At 37.9% G+C, this 23,838-nt stretch overlaps 1 protein-coding gene across 2 annotated transcripts in view; it reads right to left on the bottom strand.

The window, feature by feature from the left end:
• The window catches only part of TEX10 (testis expressed 10), a 45,709-nt gene that overhangs the window by 1,482 nt on the left and 20,389 nt on the right, over positions 1-23,838 (bottom strand). The window contains exons 6-14 of one of the 2 annotated variants that reach the window (XM_037035790.1): positions 22,268-22,506; positions 21,384-21,519; positions 19,545-19,720; positions 17,466-17,643; positions 11,670-11,758; positions 9,861-9,994; positions 5,856-5,936; positions 4,075-4,256; positions 573-783 (exon numbers count right to left, since the gene is read on the bottom strand). In XM_037035790.1, coding sequence (XP_036891685.1) covers positions 573-783; positions 4,075-4,256; positions 5,856-5,936; positions 9,861-9,994; positions 11,670-11,758; positions 17,466-17,643; positions 19,545-19,720; positions 21,384-21,519; positions 22,268-22,506 — 1,426 coding nt within the window. Of the gene's footprint in view, positions 1-572; positions 784-4,074; positions 4,257-5,855; positions 5,937-9,860; positions 9,995-11,669; positions 11,759-17,465; positions 17,644-19,544; positions 19,721-21,383; positions 21,520-22,267; positions 22,507-23,838 lie in introns of those variants that run through there. The other variant, XM_037035791.1, reaches the window with a different exon arrangement.

Here is a 23,838-nt window from a genome sequence, read left to right on the forward strand (position 1 = left end):
GATAAAGTGAAAAAAAAAAAAAACAAAAAAAAACACAAAGAACTTGCCACCTTGGCTGGTGTAGGTCAGTGGATTGAGCACAGGCCTGTGAACTAAAGGGTGGCAGTTCAAGTCCCAGTCAGGGCACATGCCCAGGTTGCAGGCCAGTTCCCAGCAGGGGGTGTGCAAGAGGCAACCATACACTGTTTCTCTCCCTCTCCCCTTCCCTTCTAAAAATAAATTTTAAAAAATGTTAAAAAAAAACAACAAAAACCTTGCCTAACTATCACAGTTAATCAAGTCTCTCTTAGAATCCAGGTAGCAGTGAATCTGACATTTTCCAACTAGGCCGCCTGCCACCTTAATGAGTTTTGAGTATTTTAAGGTTTATGGCTAACCCTGGGATGAAAGAAATACCCCAGGTGAAGTGACAGTCAGGGACTAGACTACAGGAGGAACCCTGGGAAACCACCACACGGGGCCTAATTCCAGCAGTTCGGGGTGAATGCTCAGGAACCCTGTGCACCTGCATGCCTTTCCCCTGAACCCTTCCTAGTACTCGCAGTACAAAACGCTCGTTCCGTGCTTCTTACCGTGATATTCTTGATGATCTGCTGCACCAAGATGGCATTGGTCAACATGTGAGCCCTAAGGGGTGCGTGCTGCAGCAGCAGGCGGAGCAGCTGGCCCACCACAGGCAGCTCCTCAGGGGCAGCTCTGTTCACCCGCAGGCTCTGCAGCATCAACCTGAGGACCCGAGGCAGGAGAGCCAGGATGGAGACACAGACCCCCCAGAGCTTGTCCCTACAGTAACAGTGACAAAAACGAGTCAGTGAGCCAACACGTACAGGAAGGGCACCCTTTCCACATTTCCCAAACTGAACATGTCCTTTTAAGAAACAGTGTTTCCTCCTCCTTACACCACACAAGAATAAACTGAAAATGGATTAAAGACCTAAATGTGAGACTCAAGGACCCTGGCTGATGTAGCTCAGTGGATTGAGCACAGGACTGCGACCCAAACAACCACGGTTCGATTCTGTCAGGGCACATGCCTGGGTTGCAGGCCAGCTCCCAGCAGGGGACGCACGAGAGGCAACCATATATTGATAGTTCTCTCCCTCTCTCCTTCCCTTCCCCTCTAAAGATAAATTTTAAAAATTAAAAAAAAAAAGACTTAAATGTGAGACTCAAAACCATAAAACTCCAAGAAAACACAGGCAGTAAAATCTTACATTTCTCTGAGCAGTATTTTTTTCCTAATGTATATCCTCAGGCGAGGGAAACAAAAAACAAATACAAGTACATCAAATAAGTTTTGCACAGCAAAGGAAACCATCAACAAAATGAAAAGACAACTTACTGAATGGGAAAATCTATTCACCAATGATATATCCGGTAAAAGGTTAATATCTAAAATCTATATAAACTACTCATACAACTCAACACCAAAAGAAACAATCCGGTTTAAAAAAAATGGGCAAAAGACCTGAACAGACATGTCTACAAAGACATTTTGGCCAATTAAATATTGGTTGGCCAAAATGTCGGTATGGTTTTTTTCCCATAAAAGACACATTGTTCATTTTCACCAATAACTTTCTTGATTTGGATATTTTGAGTATTTTGGCCATCTCCTGCTATTAGCCCTTAGCGGGTAGAGGCCAGCGGCGCTGCTAAACATCTTCCAACACATGAGACAGCCCCACAGCAAGGACTTATTTGGCAAAATGTCAACAGTACCAAGAAACTTCGCAAACCACTTTTGACATGTTTGTCGGTCATAGCCCCTTCTCCATACATCACACAAATTTTTTTTTTGCATTTCAGATGTTTTACCTTTATTAAAATAAACTTAATACACCAAAAATGTTATATATCTTCTCCTATCTTCAATATTAAAATGACTAGCTACACAAAATTCACCAATTTTCAGTTGTTTTTTTAGTGCACACTGTTATAACAGCTGTCACAATACAACTTAACAACATTGTCTTGAATGAAGTTAAAAACAACTAATCACCACTACAGCCAACACAGAAAAAACTGAATGGACTTTTAGGCCAACCCAATATGAAAATTTGCTCAATGTCACTAGTATCAGAAAAAGCAAATTAAAACCACAATGAGGTATCACCTCACACCTGTCAGAATGGCAATCATCAACAAATCAATACACAAGTGTTGGTGAGAATGTGGAGAAAAAGGGAACCCTCGTGCACTGTTGGTGGAAATGCAGGTTGGTGCAGCCACTGTGGAAAACAGTATAGAAGACCCCCAAAAAACTAAAAACGGAACTGCCTTATGACCTAATGATTTCACTTCTGGGTATGTATCTGAAGAAACCCAACACACTAATACAAACACAAATTATGCACCCCTATGTTCATCACAGTGTTATTTACAACAGCCAAGATAATGGAAGCAACCCAAGTGCCCATCAATAGACAAATGGATTAAAAAGTTGTGGTGCAGCCCTGGCTGGTGTGGCTCAGTTGGTTGGAGTGTCTCCCATACACCAAAAGGTTGCAGGTTTGATTCCCAGTCAGAGCACATAGCTGGGTTATGAGTACGATCCCTAGTTGGGGCACATACAGCAACCAACCAATCGATGTCTGTCTCTCTGAAAAGCAATGAAAATGTCCTCAGGTGAGGACTCCCCCTCCAAAAAGTTTGTGATACATATATAAATTGTAGTAGTGCTTGGCCATAAAAAAGAATGAAATCCTACCATTTGTAACAGCATGGATGGACCTAAAGAATATTATACTAAATGAAATAAAGACAAATACCATATGATTTCATTTAAATGTGTACTCTTTAAAATAAATGAATAAATAAATAGCAAAGTAGAAATGCACTCAGAGAGTCAGAAAACCGACTGATGGTTACCAGAGAGAAGAGGACTGGGGGACTTCATTCAACTTCTGACTGGTGCGCAGCAGGCTAGGATAGTCGCAGGCTAGGATAGTCACGTACAAGAAGAAAACAGAATGCCAGTCCGTAGACATAGATAATATTGAGGCAATGGTAGAGAAATAAAGACTACACAATCTATAAAAGTAAGAATAGAGAAAGCCACTTCGGTTCCTGCTGGATTTCGAATTCCTACTTCCATAATTCCTAGCTCTTGAGTTCTGTAAGTTACTCTTGAAATGTTCCAATATATTTATTTTCTTCATTAGCCAGCACTGTGCCAAAAGGACTTACGGACTCTACATCACACCAAATGTAAGTACACTGAATAGATAAGTAAACTTTAAAAGTCTACCTTGACACACCACACCTACAGAAAACTGTCAAGCCAAAGAGAAATACAAGAGCCCTGGGTACTACTAACAGGTGACAAAACAATTTTTACTTTCTTCTATTTGCTTATCTGTTAGAGTTTTTAAAAAACTTCCTGCAATGACTTTTAATAGGCACACCAATAAGAAAATAAGCATAAGAACACTTTTTAAAAATAAAACTGAAATGTCCCAAACTATCCCAGAAGCTTTAGTCTGAAATTTCAGACAGGAACAAAAGTACTGAGTAATTAAAACAACAGCGTCTTATAACCATTTCCTTAAGTCCAAGAATTTAAAATTCTACTCTGGCTAAATCTAATGAAGCCCAAAACAAAATATAAAGACTTGTACACTAATAAACCCATCCTTCTGTAGAATTTTTTCCCTACTTAAACCTAGAACAATATTAGTAAGGAAAGCTCTCAAAAAATTCTAGAATGCCATCTAACTTTTCAGATTCTTGCAGCACAAAGGGGATTCATGAAAGAACAAAGCAACAGCTCTGGAGATGGAAGGAGTTTTGACCCGAGATGGTGAACACACAATACAATATACAGATCATGTTCTATAGAGCTGTACACCTGAAACCTGTAAGCTTATAAACTAATGTCACCCCAGTAGAGTCAATAAAAAAGAAGAAAAAAGCTAGCTGGGTTTATACAAACTCTGAAAGAGATTTAAAATATTTCTGAAATCTATTTAACTCTCTTTCACTCTTAAATTTTTTAAATGATTGATTGCCTGATGGGGAGGAAATGTGACAGGTAGAAAAAAAACTGAAGATGAAGAATGCAAAACCTATTACCTCTTTCTCAGATGTTCTGCTTCTCCTCTGTCTAGAGTGAGCAGAAAGTACAGAAGGCTGTAGCAACAAGAAGCCAGAAACGGCAGTAGAGTCTCACTGAGCACACACGTGTGGTCCAGGAGCCTACAGATAACACCCAAAACACAGCCAGCCGTGCTGTCAGGAATTACAGTGAACCCAACCTAGGCAGAGAAAAACGAGATTAATGACATCTACACAGTGGTTCCCCTCTCCTCCCCGGGGGTAAAACCAAATCCTATTAACTAGCAAGGTAAGAGCAGGACAGTCTTCTGAAAACTAGTATATACAGAACATGTCACCTGCCACACGCTGAGGTCTTGTTTTCCTCCAAGAATTTAATCTCTATGTTAAATGACTTTAAAAACATGCAAACTCAAGAAATACTATTAACCCAAATCCACTGCTTCCCCTTCCTGACAGTCTTCTAAAACTTTCTAGATATTACAATTTCTATTAACGGTTAGAAATAGTATGTAAAAAGACTATTTCATGCACCTGAAGAAAATCTTGATACAAACACACTTTCGTGATCTCTAGATTATTTAAACTGGAAAAACTAGTGTCTGGCACCACCACCATCCCAGTAATTAAATACACAGAACAGATTTTGCAATTATCTCTCCCTGTCCTTTGACTCAGCCAGCCATTCAGGCGACTAAGCCCTGGAGTCAAGAAGCTATTACTTACAATCTGATTGCTTCACTGCCCTAAAACCCAGATCAGGGACATCAGGGAATACTAATTCATCTAGATTCTACTATGGAAGTTGTAGAGTGGATTCTAACTTGTAACTGTATGTATCCATGGTTTAAATATTCTTGAACTACCATTGAATAATCATAAAAAACTCTATAGGCTCCAAGGTCTCAATCCTTCCATCAGGTTTTCTGAAAATAACTGCCTAGACTAACTGGCATGTTGAGCTCCTACTAGGACCATGAAAGTAGTCAAAGGAGGGCATGCATTTCTGGACTTGAGGGTAAAAAACAGGTGGGGGTCTTAGAGACAGAAGAGATAAGGGTTGGAAATTGATGTCAGGGAGAAAAAGAGTAAGGGGAATTCAAAGCGCTATTCCTCCAACTCAAAAGAAGTAACATTTTAAAGGAGGAAAGGTGTGAACGTGCTTATGAAATTACACAAACAAAGAAAAGTCTCTGGAAGATAAAATTTCAGCTCTCTCCATCACACTCTAATACATTATTATAATAAAAAGCCGAAGGTCAAAAGTGTAAACATTAGAGAAAATTAAAAGCAAAACCCATGCATACCTAATGTGAATTTAATGCCAATGGGAAGGAGAGGCGCTGGCCAGGAAAGTCATTCTCATGACTCACTCACTGCCTCCAGTGAGTAGGCCGCGAGCCAGTCAGTGATGTCCCTGTACTTCAGACCCCAAATCTTGTGTGTGGGAACTAGACCCCAGTCTGGATGCTGGCTTCCCAATACACTAATACCAGGCACGTGTTAATTAACCCATTACAAATCAGAAGGAACAGAGGCATAATTTTAAGGTCTGTCTTTGTACACATGTAGAAAGTAAGGGCGTGATGTAAGGGGATTTTCCCGAACTCGAAACTTAATTGGCAACAGCCAGGAAAAACACCAGGGTTTCTCCGTTCTCATCACAGAATCATGCTGTGAGAGTTTATCAAGCGTAGGATTCCGGATTCTCATTCTCTCCTAGGCTATGACAAACTAATCATAAGCAGTGAGTCTATATGCTTTTTTGTGTAACAGGGAAGAAGTGTAAGTATATTTACCAAATGCTTACTGATGGCGCTTTGCAGGATGTCAAAGCTCTGGCTTCGGGCAGGGATAACCAATAAACTGTGACAAACTGTCTGTCAGAAAAGGAGAAAACCAGTAACCAATTGGGACACTTTAGGTCAGAAACAACTCAAAGATTTTTTTAAAAGTCTACCTGCTGTACATATTCACAGGAAACTTAACAAAAATTGAATCTGAAGATGCAAATGTCAAAGTTTAATCCCATTTCACATATGGACTAATTTTCCAAGTAATTTATTATTAAATACTTAGCGCTGAGCTAGTCCTATTAGGTGCCATGCACGAGAATGAAAGAACTGAGCAACTCTCCCCTCTCACAGCTCTGAAGTACTCCACAACTTACCAAGGTAGAGACTGTATTTCTATTAGGTGCTAAAAAAAGATGAGTGATGTAAAGGGCTGACAGTAGCCCTTTCTCCACTTGGTGAAAAGGCATCATACAAAAAATACTTATGCTCCAGATAGTAAGACCCTGTTTGAATTCATTGTAACACTGTGTCCTATTCCACAAAAGTAAAAGAGAATATAGGAAAAGAAAAATATGAGGAAGGTGGGAATCAAATCCCTAATATTTTTAATTTTCTAAGTTCTCAAGAAAATGGGCAAGGGAAGGATAGCATTGAGTTCTCAGAGACATTGTAAGAAAACTTCAGAAGCTGATGGAATGTGGTGCCAAAAATGGTACGTGCAGAAGAACTACGAGGGGAGAGAGAGGTGAGACCGGCAGAAAGAACACCACTCTAGGAAGAGGACAGGCAAGCTACATTCCAGAAAACTGTCAATCAACCCTCGAAAATCAACAGCTCTAGGCATTATTTCTTTATAAAACATATCACTCAGTTATCAAGTGGCAATTTTTCACACAATCTTTCTACTTCAAAATGAGCACAGGGAATATTTTCATGTCCAAAGGTGAATCGTGTTGAAAAGGCCTATTCAATAGTAAGTGACGACTTAATCCCTTTTCTTCTTCCTTCCCTTTCCTTCCCTTCAAGAACTATTCAGTTCTAAAGCCACTGGGTGGGGCCAAGCTAGGTGACCACAGCACTGGAGTGCGCGCAAGTCCAGTGTCCCAGACAGAGCTTGAAAAGACAGAGGCAGGCTACCTCGGAGAGTCCGAAGTGCAAACGGGTGAGAAAGGTACCTGTGTGGGGGAGGAGTGGTGCCCAGAGGAGACTGATCACAGACAAAAAAGTTGAAATCTTATGTTCACACAAAAAACGACACATGGATGCTTCTTACAGCAGCTTTATTCGTAATTGCCAAAATCTGGAAGCAACCAAGATGTCCTACAGTAGATGAATGGCTAAAAATCATGTACTTCCAGACAATGGAATGTTACTCAACACTAAAAAGAAATGAGCTATATTAAGCCATTAGAAAAAAATAGAGCAACTTTAAACGAACGTCACCAGGTGAAGGAATACAGTCCGCCCTGGCCAGTGTGGCTCGGTCGGCTGGGGTGTTGCTACTCCAGAGAGAGATGGGAGAGGCACGTAGGGGTTTCAAAAATAATGAAAAATGTTCTTTCTTGAATTGGAGTTATGTTTTATTCTTATCCTTCAGGACTTATTCACATTAAAATATTCTTGTACAACCATTCCATATTTTATAAATGACAATTATTAACCTTAAAACCTTTCACTGGCTCTGGCATAGAAAGCGCCATTCGGGAGAGGCTCTCCGTCCAGAGATGCCCCTTCCCTCTGTGGTCTTTCCCTGTTTAACTACCGTTCCATCATTAGCGGCAAGGTCCAGATCAGTGTGTGGAGTATGTTATTTCTATAAAAGGAGAAAAACATAAGAATACATGTAGTCATTTGTGAAGACAGAAGGCATGTGAAAGAATACATTGAGAAACTGGGGAGGAAGAATGGGTGGCCGAGAAAAAGAATGGAAGAAAACTGTTTACTACTATCCTTTTGTTCTTCCAAATACCTACTGAAAAAAGTCTATTTTTAAAAAAAATAACTTCAGCCTAGGCAGATAACTACAACTAAGAGATCCCACTCTACCAATTAATAACTTGTTCAAATAATGTAATCAGAAAAGTAAATGTTCACATTAAGGGTGTCAAAAAACCGTATCTATTTCTAACATGTACTTTCAAATGAAAAGGCCAGCTTAAATGTAACAGAGTTTATCCAAAAGAAAATTGAAATTTTCGCTTAAGAACTTGAAAACCAAAAATGAGACTTTTTGATTTTTCCTAATTTATGCCTTAACATTTCAGAGACAGCAACTTTGAAATTTAGTTCATGTCCTTGACAAATGTCCAGAAATATAACATCACATCCTTATGACAATTGTTATCTTCGCTTTACACAAATGATGTGCTTATGAAAAATTTACATTATCAGGTAAAGGTTCTATGAGTTGTCCGGGTTACCATGCTAGACGCTGGCAAACTGTGCCTGGAGTCGGGGCGCACTGATCCCACACAGCGCTTTCTCCAGGCCTAGGGCTAGTTCAGACACACCACGAACTGGGTGTGCTTTACAATCATCATGCCACCGCGGGAAACCCAAACTTCCAAATCTAGTATCCAAGGCCTTAACTTCCATCTACCTTTTTCTTAGTTCTTTTCATTTACCATGGAATAAGACAAAATTTTAGATATCAAATAAAAACGTTAGTTACCCAATTCATTATTTCTTCTCACTTTTTAAAATCCAGTCCTTTTGAAGAACCTACATATAAATACAGTACCAGGCACTAGGGTCATAAAGAGAAGATAAATGTCACTGATATGACTGAAATATTGTGATTAGAGTCAAAGCCATGAGAAACATGCTTTAAATATCTACAAAAGGTAGAGCCCTAAGGTATGGGAAGAACATGAGGAATATTCAGAATAGAATGGAAGAAGTAAACAGATCAGCTGAATAAAATCAACTGGTATAGCAACAAAACAGAAGAAGATGTAACTTGAACACTGACAAAAAGTGTATTAAAAAAAAAAAAAGAGTTGGCCAGCAACTAGGAGTTACAAGGAAAGAATACAGTCAGTGTCCTGGCCAGAGGCCTTCTGAATCATTAAAATAAAATTAGTCAGCAGAGCAGATTACCTCACGATTTGTAAGAAAGGTTGGAACCAAAATAATTTGGAGATGAAATAACTGTATTTTTACTAATAAGCAAGTACCTTTCAATGCAAGGAAAGAAACTTCAGGAATAATGGGAATTAACTACTACCGAAATGTTTCAGAGAATCAAATCATTAGCATTTATGTTGTTTTAGTATACATGTTTCAGATATGTAAATTACGTAAGATAATTATGCCCATTAGGGTAAAAGATCAGCCTCATAATTCCAATTTAAAACATATCAGTAATTAATTTATAGTGATTTTAATTTGAATTTCATTTAGTACCAAAACTTAAAACATTAAGATTTATCATATTTAACTAAACTACTTGAAAAATAGTTACTATATTAGAAGTTATTTAAAGAGTTTAAAATTTTAACCATACAAGGAATAAAATATAATCATAGCATTTTGCTGAATGCTTAAATTTATGATACTTATATAAAGTAAGACTTGTAAGCTAAACATTAAAGCTTGAGTAAAAATTATAGGGATTGAAATTTAACTCCAATAAACTATATATAAGCTCAAAAGGAATGCTCAACAATCTCTTTTGTTTAAAAACACCACCTTCAAGGATACCAAATCCTCCTTACATCTTAGTTATCCTATCTGTCCTATGCTAGTTAAAAGAAAATAAACTATTTCTATCATTCAAATTGCTCATTTATTGTTCTCTAGTGGCATAACTTAGAAAAAACACTCTTCTTTTAGAAACATACATCTCCCAGCCAAGATGATAAACACTTTGAGAACATGGATCATGTCTTATACCACACTGTATCCCTATGAGTATCTCATATAAGATAATCCTAATATACAATAACCACTGGTGTTTGATGAACTGAATTTTAATAGCCAGAAATTGCCTTTTAGACGCATGATTACCTCGGTCACATCCCAATGGTGTAAAAACTGATCCCAGTCTGTCAGGTAAAGCAGCACCGGGGAGAGCTGCGTCTGGATGACATGGGGAACGCCTCGGAGGCTCTGAAGCCAAGTCAACTCCTCTTTTGAAAACCCTAATTTGGGTACAAACAAAGTAATATTTAAAAAATAAATCACAGAGCAAGTGCCATTCTTTATATATTTTTTAAAATAGAGATGACATGTACCTTTAAGTTAAATTCTTCTTTAAACTACCTTGTTTTCTCTGAAATTCTGCATTTCATGTAGTATTTTTTTAAATGAATAGCTAGTAATGGAGGCAGTAAAATTCACGTATTTATGTACACAAATGTGTGCTCTGACCGAATCTATAATACAGCAAGAAAAAGGTTTTATGACTTACCAAAAAAAATAAAAAATAAAAAGGCATAACCTTTCCAAATAACGGTAGGTTCAAAAAGCAAGTGAACAAGTAAAAATAATATGCTCCATACACACACTAAACTCTGTGTTCTTTTACATTATAGCCCTTTCAAACTACCAGCTGATTCTCTTACCGCCCTATTATATTTGCCCTGACCTACAGAGACAACTGGCCAAAGGCCCTCCTGAAGACAGCTCTCAGAGTGACCAGGACACCAGCGATGTCATCAGTCTGACCCTGGCTTTCTGCTTTGAGGCCCAGATCACTGTATTTCCATGAACATAGCCTGAAGAGGCCTCATCCAGTTTGACAGCCACATCACATTACTGACTCCTAATAAGCTTTCTAAGACCGCTAAATCTTTGGACAGGTACTACTACTAAAACATAAAGTCCTCCACCTCCATCTCAAGTGCAAAACTATCAAATAAACACGGAGAAGTCTACATTTATTTCTTACATAAAATTTGTCTTGCTGGATTCAGCTCATTATCAGAATCTGTGAAATTCCCTTTGGATTCTGACTTAACATAGTAATTATAAATCTCCTAATTACAAATCTTCAAAAAAATTTTAAAGAATCTCATCTTCACCAAAGAGTTGCTGGTTCCACTCCCAGTCAGAGCACATGCCTGGGCTGCAGACTAGGTCCCCGGTAGGGGGCATGTGAGAGGCAACCACACATTGATGTTTCTCTCCCTCTCCTCCTCCCTCCCACCTCCCTCTCTAAAAACAAACAAATAAATAATAATAATCTCATTACCATCATCCAAGTATAAAACTGAAATGCTGAATAAGTACAATCATTTAAATAATAGTAGTAAATATTATTATTATACACATCTTATACATCTAACTTGACATTTCTAGGTTTATTTTACTAATTTTGCACTGAGGGCAAATAGGATGCAGAAAACAGCTAATCAAAATCTGATGCTCTTCCTAGCAAGTTGAACATTTAAACATGTTTAAAATGTATGTGCTGTTCATCAATTTTTAAAGGTACGCAATGGGGCTTCTCTGGCTATCTGAATAAGAGGTATGTCCAATTCGCTATAAACAAAGACAAGAAGAAAGTTGAGAAATAAGACTAAAGAGAAAGTGAAAAAAAATCATGACAGTCAATTAATTCCCAAGGTTTTGGTATTCAATACTTATTATGAGAGATTTAAAGATGAATCATGTATCTCCCTGCCTAAAGAGCTGGACAATATACAGTACAAATATTCCGTCAAAGATTTCCACTTATTAACCAAGAGAAATCATTCTAAGATAGCACTTTATCATCCTCAAAACTTAGAATCAAACATATAAAACAGTACGTTTTAGGATAATCTTCATACTAAATTGTTTCCTTTCCTTAATGTGGCAGATGAATGTGGTTACCTGTAAGTGTTGAAAATAAGAAGCTGAAATAATCCACATCACTCATCAAACAGTTTTTAACTGAATACTTCCATCCAGAAAATGATGATCTATAATAAACAATGGGAGAACTATCACCAGAAGTGACCAACTTGAAGGCTCAAGAATAATAACACAGTATATAACCATTTTTCTTCATTGAAAGCAAGTCAGATTTAGTAGCATAAGCAAAACCTACAGTATGCACTGATTTAATATGTAAAGGCTCAACATAACATGAAAATTTTAACTTCTACTTATATTTATGTAACATTTCATTAAAAAGCATAACTGGTCCACACAGTATATGTTATAACTCAGAAAATTTCCACACCATTTGAAAACCATACTGTAAGGAGCCAAGATTACATTTTTGCTTTTCAGTAGTTGCAACTACTATATATTTACTTGATTTTTAAGAAGTCTTGCCTTGCTTACTTTAAACAAGCTCCAGCTTCCTACCTAAGTATCTTAATTAGGCAATGAATACTTCCATTTATAGCCAATCTAAGATTACATGCCCCTATCCTTTGCAAAGTTGTAACTCAGGGGTGTCAAACTCATTTTCACCAGGGGCTACATCAGTCTCACAGTTGCCTTCAAAGGGCCAAATTAATTTTAGGACTGTATAAATGTAACTACTCCTTAACTGTTAAAGAGCTGAAATTACACTCAGCCCTTTGAAGGCAACTGTGAGGCTGGTGAGGCTACTGTGTCCCCCAGTGAAAATGAGTTTGACACCTGTGTTGTAACTAGTCCTACTTAACAACAGTGCAGATAAAGAAGAAGCTTCTCATTAGACAACGCTTATCTGGTTCCTGCTATGAGTTCAGTTTCCAGCGACTTCTTTAAAAAGTCTTTTCAACATACAGCTAAGAATGAAGAGAACAAATGTCAACCAGGAATATAGCAAAAGGCTGAGAACGATCAGATGCAGTAAGCTAAGACTACAAATTTTATCAGAAATATATGAATAAATGCAGAAAAAATCAGGAGCTTCTAATTCAACTGAAAGCACTTTTTAACTGTCAACTGTATTTAACCCAGTGCAACTAGAAACCAACTGTGCCCTCCAGTGGCTAAAATGAGTACAAATTCATTTAGGAATCTATCTTGGACCAATGACAAGTAATAGATGACACTGTCCTTAAAACTGCAATGCCCATTTATACTGTCCAAGCCAGACCACTTCAAGAGTGAAGGGATGTGACTGCTGGTTGTGCTTGGACAGAGTAACTGGAAGTGCTCACTGAAGACCAGATCATACATTCGCCCTACTTAAAACCAAGCCAAACTGCTCAATCGAAGAATTTCCCCCTCTTCCTAGAGATTTTTACCAAGCATTTACCCATTATGTTCCCCAGTCCAGCTATAAATAAACTAGGGGCCAGGACAGGACTGAGGAGAGGCCAGTGGAACACCACGAGTGTCCTGCTGTGAGGGAAACATCCAACTCTCAACACTCTGAACAGGTAGGGCAAGGCAGCAGCAGCAACTCTTAAGTACACTTTTTAATGTAACAGACAAAATCAGAAATGACTAAAGAAATACTTCAGAAAAATTAATCGGGCAACAGTGCACAAAACAGATGGGACTGAAAAGCAAGATTATTATAATAGTACAGATGAGAGATAATGAAAACACTGTCTAGTCTACAGTCATGAACAAGGAGAGAATGGAATATTCTGAAGAGAAAACCAAAGATAAATAAGCCAGTATATGTTGAAAAAACTAAACATTATTCTTAAATTCTAAATCTAGGAAAAGTGATACAATGATAGCGCCATGGCCTGAGAAAGCTGAAATGTCCTAATTTTGTACTATTTCTTAAAAGAGAGATTAGCCTGGGAACAAGACATCGAGAGAGAGAGAGGGAGGGAGGGAGAGAGAGAGATGGGGTATGTGTGTACTAGAGAGAAGTGTAGCAATAGACACTGTGCCAATACTAAAAGGCAAACTTGGTGGACTTATAACTACAAAGACAACCAACTTTTAAATTCAGTTATTATGAACCCCATTATCATTTTCTGTAAATTAATGTAACGTATTTTTTCAACAATCACACTTCCACAAAAGAAAAAACTTTTGAAAACATCTTTGACACAAGCATAAGCATAACTGATATTTATAAAGATAATATACCTTCCAAAGAGAATCAATTTCAAAGGGAAGTATTCAGAAGGTGATTTTAACTGAATATTAAAACAAATCCTCCATTAGTTATATGAAAGGAACAGAGTGCCCTCTACTGGAAGTTAATAAACAAAACCACTTATGTTAAAAGAGTAACATTTAATTGTTTTTAAGCAGTAGCATTAAATAATTGCTTACACTAGACAAAGAGCAGTGGTTTTTAATTTCTAACAAAGATAAACAAGGGAAACTAATGAATGTTTAAAACAGACTTCCGGCCAAGATGAAGGCGTAGGCAGAAACACTATGCCTCCCCTCACAACCAAGTTTAAAGACAATAAAGTAGTAACAAAAATGCAACCAAAACATAGAAAATTGAACTGTACGAAGTCCGACAACAACAAACCATTCAGCCAGACAGGTAAGAGGGGTGGAGTCAGGAGCTGGTGGAGAGGGGTCACCCAGGAAGAAGTGGCCAGACTGACCCAGGCGTGCAGGTGGCGGTTGGTAGATCCCAGGTGTGGGGTGGCAACGGGTGGACCAAGTGGGGGCGCAATGCGGCGGGCTGACCATGGTCACACATTCACACTTAGATAAACCAAGTGAAGAAGTGAGCAGTGAGACAGACTGCACAGGCTAAGGCCCCAGAGATGGGAATTAAAGCCTAAAAGCACCAACTGGAAAAACTTTCAGGGTCAAGGTGCCAGGAGAAGCTCCCAGGCTCACAGAGTTTGTTGGAGAGATTACAAGGTCCTGGAGGTACCAGGGGGGCCAGGTTTGCTTGCAGGAAGCAGCAGAGGGGACTGAAATCTGAGAGAGCAGCAGGGGGGGTGGGGAGACACGCCATTACCCCTCTCTAAGCCTGCCCCCACATTCAGTGTCACAACTCAGCAACTGGGTCTCCTGGCCCTGGTAAACACCTAAGGCTCCTCCCCTCATACGTAACAGGTGTGAACAGACCAAAACATTATGGCTCAAGAAGAACAGCTCAAAGCCCCAGAGCCAATACTTCTAAGGGACCAAGAGATAGCCAACCTATCAGATGCACAGTTCAAGACACTGTTTATTAGGATGCTCACAGAACTGGTTGATTATAGTCACAAATTAGAAGAACATATGAAGGCTAAAGTAATTGAAATGTAGGGAGATGCACAGGAAACCAATGGTGATGGAAAGGAAACTGGGACTCAAATCAATGGAATGGACCAGAAGGAAGAACAAAACATCCAACCAGAAAAGAATGAAGAAATGAGAATTCAAAAAAATGAGGAGAGGCTTAGGAACCTCCAGGACATCTTTAAACGTTCCAACATCCGGATTATAGGGGTACCAGAAGGGGGAAAGAAACAGCCACGAGTGGAAAACTTACTTGAACAAATAATAAAGGAGAACTTCCCCAGTCTGGCAAAGGAAATAGACTTCCAGGAAGTTCAGGAAGCTCAGAGAGTGCCAAAGAAGTTGGACCCAAGAAGGAACACACCAAGGCACATCATCATTACATTAGCCAAGATTAAAATGAAGGAGAGAATCCTAGAAGCAGCAAGAGATAAGGGGATAGTCACCTACAAAGGAGTACCCATCAGACTGTCGGTGGATTTCTCAAAAGACACCTTACCTTACAGGCAAGAAGGGGCTGGAAAGAAGTATTCCAAGTCATGAAATCGAAAGACCTACAGCCAAGATTGCTTTATCCAGCAAAGCTTTCATTTAGAATGGAAGGACAGATACAGTGCTTCTCAGATAAGGTCAAATTCAAGGAGCTCATCATCACCAAGCCCTTATTATATGAAATGTTAAAGGGACTTATCTAAGAAAAAGAAGATGAAAAATATTAACAGTGAAAGGACAGCAAACTCACAGTTACTAACAACCACACCTAAAACAAAAGCAATCTAAGAGGACAGCTAGATCAGGAGTGGAACCATAGAAATGGAGATCACATGGAGGGTTAGCAACAGGGGAGTGGGAGGAGGAGAAGGGGGGAGAAGGTATAGAGAATAAGTAGCATAGGATGGTAGGTAGAAAATAGAGGGGAGGGCAAGAATAGTATGGGATATATAGGATCTAAAGAACTTGTGACACATGGACACAAACTAAAGGGGGGGGAATGGTGGGGGAGGGGTATGCAGGGTGGAGGGGAATGAAGAGGGGGAAATGGGACAACTGTAATGGCATAATCAATAAAATATATTAAAAAGAAAAAAATACTTAAAAATACGACCAAGTCTCTCTCTAATGCACAAACACACAAAGAAATAAACCTTAAATTTGGACATATAAGCATGTTGTAAATATCTCTCCTCTGCTAAAAGGAAAGGTCATCATCGGTCAAACACAAACTTTGGGTGACTGGATTCAAATGTATGTCCTGAACTGGTATGAAAAGACTGGCAAACGAATATAAAGAGAGTTTACTAATAAAGTGAGCTACGATTTAACTGGGATAGGGAATCTGTACAAGAAGCCACAAAGAAGCTAGTTGTTAAAATTTATAGCTACAGCCTAGATTTCAATTTCCATCTAAAACCATATCAGACCCTGACAATGAGTCACAATCAGTAATAAGTACTCTGAATACTAAAATACTATACAAACATAAGGTGTTTAAGAATTCTTTGAACACATGCAACATGACACAGGAGTTATAAAACCTTTCAGAGTAAAATGGTAAAGCCACTGTGAAAACCAGCATGGCAGATTCTTGAAAAATTAAACAATTATCACATGATCCAGCAACTCCACTTCTGGGTATATAGCTAAAAGAATTAAAAGTAAGAACTAAAACATGTATCTATACTGCAGTGTTTATAGCAGCATTATTCACAATAGCTAAAAAGGTGGGGGGGGGGGGAAACAAGTGTCCACCAACAAAGAGATAAACAAAATGTACAACAGTATTTACATTCGATGGAGCATTATTCCACCTTGAAAAGGAAATTCTGACCATTGAAGAGTTATGCTAAGTGAAATAGGAAAGAAACAAAATGACAAAAAGTCTTATACGATTCCACTTATATGAGCAACCCAGAACAATCAACACCATGAAGACAGTTACCTGTGGCAGGGAGGGGCAGGGTGAATGAGGAGTTACCACACAGTGGGCAGTGTCAGTTTAGGGAGATGGAAAAGTTCTGGAGGAGGACAGTGGTGCTGGTTACACAGCAACCTAAATGTACTTCATAGTACTGTACTGTTTTATCTGCTCAGTTAAAACATTTTAACATACACATGTGTACATGCGAGATTTCAAGTGATTCCTTGTCTGAGTACATAAACTTAATCTCACCAGCTACATTAAATTCTGAGCTCTCTGAAAAGGTCTGTATACAATTCCGTAACACCGAAGTTTTAAGTATAGTATCCTCACTTGCCATTGAATCTTTACGATATGTATTTAATAATTTCAACCCTTATTCCAATCCATATATATATATATATATATATATATCACTAAACAAATAACGAAACAATCTTACCCTAGTAAACTTTATTTAGCAATAATATACAGTTTTATTATTGCATTAAGAGCAAATGAAGGTAGTAGCAATGTGTGATTTTAAAAGCCAACACTGCGAATTGCAAGTTGAAGGAGTAAAGGGCTATACATTTCATACACTTAAAATACAGCTCGCATGAGCATGCTACCTCATGTGCAGTATCCCGATAAGCATGGCAGCCAAACTTGAACTAAGTCTTCCCATGATACAGCACCGACTTAACCGAGAAAGCAAATCAGCAGGTAGACTGGGTAGAAAATATATAAGCTGGACCAAACACTGCTGAGACTCTGCTGGGAGAACCACCACAGTGCCTTCTTGTGGATCTAGGGGGAGAGATGGACACAGTAAATTTAATTATAAAAAATATACAAAGCAGAGATTAAAATTAATAAAGTAGACTGAGTGATGTTCACTGTGTTATGCTAAGGTCCGTCACATAAATTATACGAAAAAGTTTTTTATCATAAAACATGTATGTATGGCTTAAGCTACTTTCTAAAATAAAATCAATATTAAACATAACCATTATTTATTTAAAGATACATTTATTGGGTTGGCCAAAAGGTCCACGTTTTTTCCCATAAAATAAAAGACATTTTTCATTTTTACCAAAAATCTAATTGATCTGGACATTCTGAGTATGTCGGCTGTCTCCTGCTATTGGCTTCTGGGGGGTTGAGGCAGGTGGCGCTGCTGAACTTCTTCCAAAGCATGAGGCAGCCCCACAGCAAAGAGTTATTTGGCAAAATGTCAGTAGTCCCAAGAAACTTTGCAAATCACTTTTGACACATTCAATCAGTCACAGAACCCTCTCTATTCACTGCACAAATCTTTTTTTGCATTTCATTTGCATTTTTACCTTTCTTGAAATAATAAAGCATAATATTCTGAAAATGTGTATCTTCTTCCATCTTCGATATTAAAATGGCTTCACAAAAATTCACCAATTTTTTTACGTTTTTTTAAATGCACACTGATATGACAGCTGTCACAATACAATCTAACAAAATTATTTCAAACAAAATTGAAGACAAGCACTACTAGAGCCATCATATGGAAAAAACTAAATAAACTCTTTGGCCAACCCAGTATTTAACACAGTAACAGTTTCATAACATCCAAGTTGTCTTGCTTAAAATAAGAACTTTCATGGGGGTAAAGGAATTGGACACAAACCAAAACAGTAAAAAACAGACACTTCTGCTGAACAGTGACAATTACAGTATCAACTTAAAGCAAAAAACTTGTCTGTGTGTCTATGTACACTTACACACCTACACACAACATACACACACAACTCTACATATAAGCAATGCTGAAAACATTTAAAAATGTATCCACAAAAGGAGGAAGCAAATCAAGTGCCCATTACTTAATGAATGAATAAATATAAGTAGTATATCCATTAAATGAAATACTGCCTAGCAATAAAGAAGTAAATATCATTATATGTTTCAACAGGGATAAGTCCTGAAAACACTGTAAGTCAAAGAAGCCAGACTCAAAAGGCCCCATATTCCATAATTCAATTTGTAAGAAATGTCCAGAATAAGCAAATCCAGACACAGAAATAGATTAGTGGTTGCCAGGAGCTGGGACAAGCAAGAATAGAGAGGGCCCACTGACAGGTAGTTTCTTTTGGGGGTGATAAAAATATTCTGAAATTAAGACAGTGATAATGACTGCAAGACCTTAGGAATGTGCTTTAAAAAAATCACCAAATTGTACCTTTAACACAGCAAATTTTGATGGCATGTGAATTATATCTCACTAATAAATGTAAATTATATATACCTATATAGCCCAGAAAGCTTTTAATTGCTATTTCTGCTTAAAATATGAAATAGTTCCAGGGATGAGTCAGAAATATTAACATATGGAATTCATGTAAGATATCCGTTATGATTAAATAAGGAATTTCCCACCAAAGCTTCAAAGGAATTTTTTAAAAATACTTGATCAGTTTTGAATTTTTAAAGAGCAAGTGGTTTAAAAGACAATTTAAGAATGCAAGAAGCACCTATCATTAATCTTCTAAAAGTATTCTAACAAAGAATACTTACCACTAAAAATCAATTTACTATTTGATGGTGGATTTTGTTTTGGTAATTTTATCACAGCATAACTAATTTATAATAATGTAAAGGAAAGGCAAAACCTTATAAACTTCCTTTCCAAATCAGGGTACAGCAATGATTACCAGTACAAGTAAGCAAACTCTTACCATAGATTCGAAGAGCAGTAGCTTGTAAACTTTTTAGTAATTCTTTATTTGCTCGTGCTGCAGCCGTTTGGATGATATCGATGAGCTGTGTTGAGAGCTCAGGGTTTCGGGAGCCAAGATGAGCAAGCTGCAGTGGTAACCCAGCCAGCCAACGGGATAACACTTTGCTGCGGTATCTAAGAAAGGCCAAGGAGGAACCCAATGAAGTGTAATTTGGAAGACAAGAAGCATAAGTTTAAGCCAAAAATTTTTTCAATTTAAATACACCATAAAGTGACAAATCATGTACCAATAACACACGTATTCATTTAAACATGTGAAAGCCTATGAGATTGCAGCATCGTTTATTTAGTTGTAGCACTTTCTAGGTTTTCCCAACCAAGTTTGGGGAGACTAAATTATATTTTTACCTTAAAGGACACAGGTAACTTTTTATGTACTATTTATCCTAATTAGTGTCAGTCACTGCACTATATTAATTTACTGATGCATTCAACCAGGGTGCCCTAGAACTTGTTATTTCAGTTCTTTGGTATATTTGCTAAAGCTCTAAGGTCTCTATACTTGTGTAGCAGCGATCTCTTTTGCTGTCCCCCTGAACTTAGTGATTTTAAGCATGACCTTTGTCATCAGACGTGAATATAAAATCTCAGCTACCTCTGTTACCCATTAGTTGGATGACACCAACTTATTTAACCCAAGCTTGTTTCCTTCTGTAAAATGAGAGTAACACTATCTACTCTTCATAATTTCAGAAAAATTATGAAAAGCATCTGGCTTATAATAAGACTCAAATATATTCCAGCAACTCCCTATATATGCCAAGGTTATCTCCCAGCCAAAGATTTCTTCCCAGCTGTCCCAAATAAACCTCAGACTCACCCTATCAAAAACTTAATTCCTAATAGTCTTTGTGCTGTCTGTCTCACGTGCCATCAAACTAAGCCAGAAACACTCTCATGTCTATTGCCCTCATTCTTACACCATATGCCGCAATATGTCAGTAAGCACTAGTAGTTCCATCTCCGTTTTTATGGAAGCAAAAGAAAAGGCTGAGGCTGCTGTAGTTTGTTCCAACTATCCTTTAGCTCTAAGTAGACAAGCGGATTTGTGCACAATTCGGCTTTTATCTGCTCATTTATGTGAATAAAGATTACTGGTACTATTATGTATGCTTCTTCATAAAATTTTGTATCTTTTCTTAAATTTAACTGTTAGGTACAATAGACAGCAAACAAAAGCAGGGAGGAGGAGCGATACATGCCCCACCCACTGACTCAGGAGTCCTTGAAATTCTATGTAACTTTTCCATTATCTGGGAAAGGAAGCCTTTGAAACTGTGCTTTCATCCCAAGCCCTGAAAAGGCCTGAAAGAGTCTACAGTGCCAGAAGGAAGAAGCCTATTAATACCTTTGGGTATTCAAGCCCCATACTGAAAAGCCAGCACCACCTGTACCTGTCAATCAATATGTAACTTCTTTACCTTTCCCCCATCCCACCAACTATACAAGTCCTCAGAACAAAGGATATCTGTCTTGCTCTTGGGCCCTTGCCATTCTTGCCACCCCTGGCCTTGCCTTTCTCCTCCACCTTGGCAAGGCCCATTCTCTTCCATTAAAACTTATCACCAATAAACCCTGCTTGAACGATAAAAGACTCATTAATCTGTAATTCTTTAATGCCCTGACGAGAAGAACAGTTTCTGGGAGTTTCTCCCACAATATAACCATCTAGGACAAAAAAAGAGTGAACTTCTCCAGAGATTTACTCACCCTATTGTCTTATTTTAAAAACCACAAAATAGCAAGAAAAAGAAAGGCAAAATAAATGAAATGTTACCTGAATCTGCAAGATCTCAATTCTTCTTTTTGATAGATTTTACTGAAAAACTTCAGTAACAAAGTCCGAACTGGAAGGATAAGGCCTCTCTGCTGATACAAAGTATAAACTGCCTTGATGAGAGACTCTGTAGCCTCTAAAAACAGAGAAAAAAACAACTACATATGAATCAAAAATATTTCATCACCAGCCCCCAAATTCCTCTAAAAACAGAGGTAGTGTTCTTTGTTCCATAACAAAGCAGATCTCAGCCACACTCTATCATCTAGGTCCTACAGCAACAGTCTAATTAATATAAAGGTAAACCCAAACAGAGATTACAGTGTAACTTTTCCTAAAGGAAAACAAACCTGAGTAGGGATAACAAAAACCGGGATACTACAAAGGTGAATAAGATGGAAACCAAACAGAAAAGCTTTGTTACTGACAGAGAAAAATTAGTAAGTCACACTAAAACTGACTTAATGTGGCACAACTTCAAGCTAGAAGAAATGCAGGATTCAGTCTATAAGGATGAAAGGGAAAAGCTCTCAAATTCCAGTCAAACTAGATCAGAAGAGGGAATTTCATCAGGCCCAATGGATAGATTTAAAATTTCCTCTCAATAGTCTCTACCCTTTTTTACGCCAATTCTGTAGTCTACTAGAAATCTTATCAATTTGCTTCAGAAAGGGACCTATCCATTGAGAAAGGGATAGCTGAGCCATAAAAAATTGCAGTGTTCAAGTAGATAGTCCTTTATGATTATGCTAGCTACCTTTTATAGCTTGAATGTAATTAACTTGACTACGTGGAAAGTTTAAAAGTCACCAACTCGAAGCTAGACCCTAAATAGCATGCATAAGAGCTCCTCTCTTAAATGAAGAAAAAGCAGTGTCACCTACCTCGGTTAGGTTGTATCTGCATTAACCTCCACGATACCCCAAGCAATCTGTTCAGCTGCTTACTATTTAGCCTAGAGCCATCTTCAAGGGTCTCTGTCACAAATTTTCTTATCCTTTCTATCCAATTGGAATCCTTCTGCAAAGTTGAGGCATTTGCCAGGGAGACCATGATATCAGACAGTGTTAAATTCAGTAAGAGGTGGTCTACGTTATTGGAGAGAATCGTGCAATGCTTGATGCTAAAAACAAAGAAAAAAATATCTATGAAATGTGATTATCTACCATATCTACCTCACTTAGCATGCTTAAAACAATCTATCAATGAGTCAAAAACTGTTTCCTTCTAGAATAAATGGCCAAGAAGACAGGTATGTACGGCACTGTTTTGTAAATGAACCTTTCATTATGGAATGAGGGTTGTTAAGAAGTCATGAATTAGACAACATACTAAGTTGATTATTCAAGTTGTTTACCAAAAAAGTTAAGAACCCAGTAACACTGCTCGGTAATCTTAAGAGGTATTTGGAGATAAAAAGACTTGAAAACCCCAACACCCAATGGAGTTTTTTTAAAGCATATACTTATATTTGATGCAGGTCGAAGTAGACCTTGACTGTGCTCCTAACCAATCATGACTTAACAGAGTCACTAATTCTACTGGCCCACAGTTCCCTTATGTGGAAATAAGGAGACTGGCACAGATAAGCAATGTTCTGAAGTGACTTAATTTTACAATTCACATATGAAAATCCAGTTTTTCTAGCCATACAAAACAAATTCCCTTCAAAATTGTAGGACACTTCAAAACCCTTCAAATAACAAAATACCTTAGTAACAATAAAATTTGCAACTTGGACTATGAATACTCATTTCAGACCACTCAGCAACAGAGCCTGTTTCATATTTTAAAAAATATGAAGATAATTACAATTAAAAATCTCAAACTAAACAATTTTATTTTTTTTTAGTTTTACATGGTTGATGCACCGCTTGTTTTTTTATACTTTTTATTGATTATACCACTACAGTTGTTCTATTCCCCCCCTTCATTCCCATCCACCCGAAAACTCTCTCCCCCACCATTCTCTCCCCTTAGTTTGTGTCCATGTGTCACAAGTTCTTTAGATCCTATATATCCCATACTATTCTTGCCCTCCCCCTATCTATTTTCTACCTACTGTCTATGCTATTTTCTGTACCTTCTCCCCCCTTCTCCTCCTCCCACTCCCCTGTTGCTAACCCTCCATGTGTTCTTCATTTCTATGGTTCCACTCCTGATCTAGCTGTCCTCTTGGTTTGCTTTTGTTTTAGGTGTGGTTGTTAATAACTGTGAGTTTGCTGTCCTTTCACTGTTCATATTTTTCATCTTCTTTTTCTTATATAAGTCCCTTTAGCATTTCATATAATAAGGGCTTGGTGATGATGAACTCCTTGAACTTGACCTTATCTGAGAAGCACTTTATCTGTCCTTCCATTCTAAATGAAAGTTTTGCTGGATAAAGCAATCTTGGCTGTAGGTCTTTGGATTTCATGACTTGGAATACTTCTTTCCAGCCCCTTCTTGCCTGTAA

The sequence above is a fragment of the Sturnira hondurensis genome, unplaced genomic scaffold (assembly GCF_014824575.4).
Source record: "Sturnira hondurensis isolate 20B ecotype Veracruz unplaced genomic scaffold, ASM1482457v3 Scaffold0022566, whole genome shotgun sequence".
NCBI classification, from domain to species: domain Eukaryota; kingdom Metazoa; phylum Chordata; class Mammalia; order Chiroptera; family Phyllostomidae; genus Sturnira; species Sturnira hondurensis.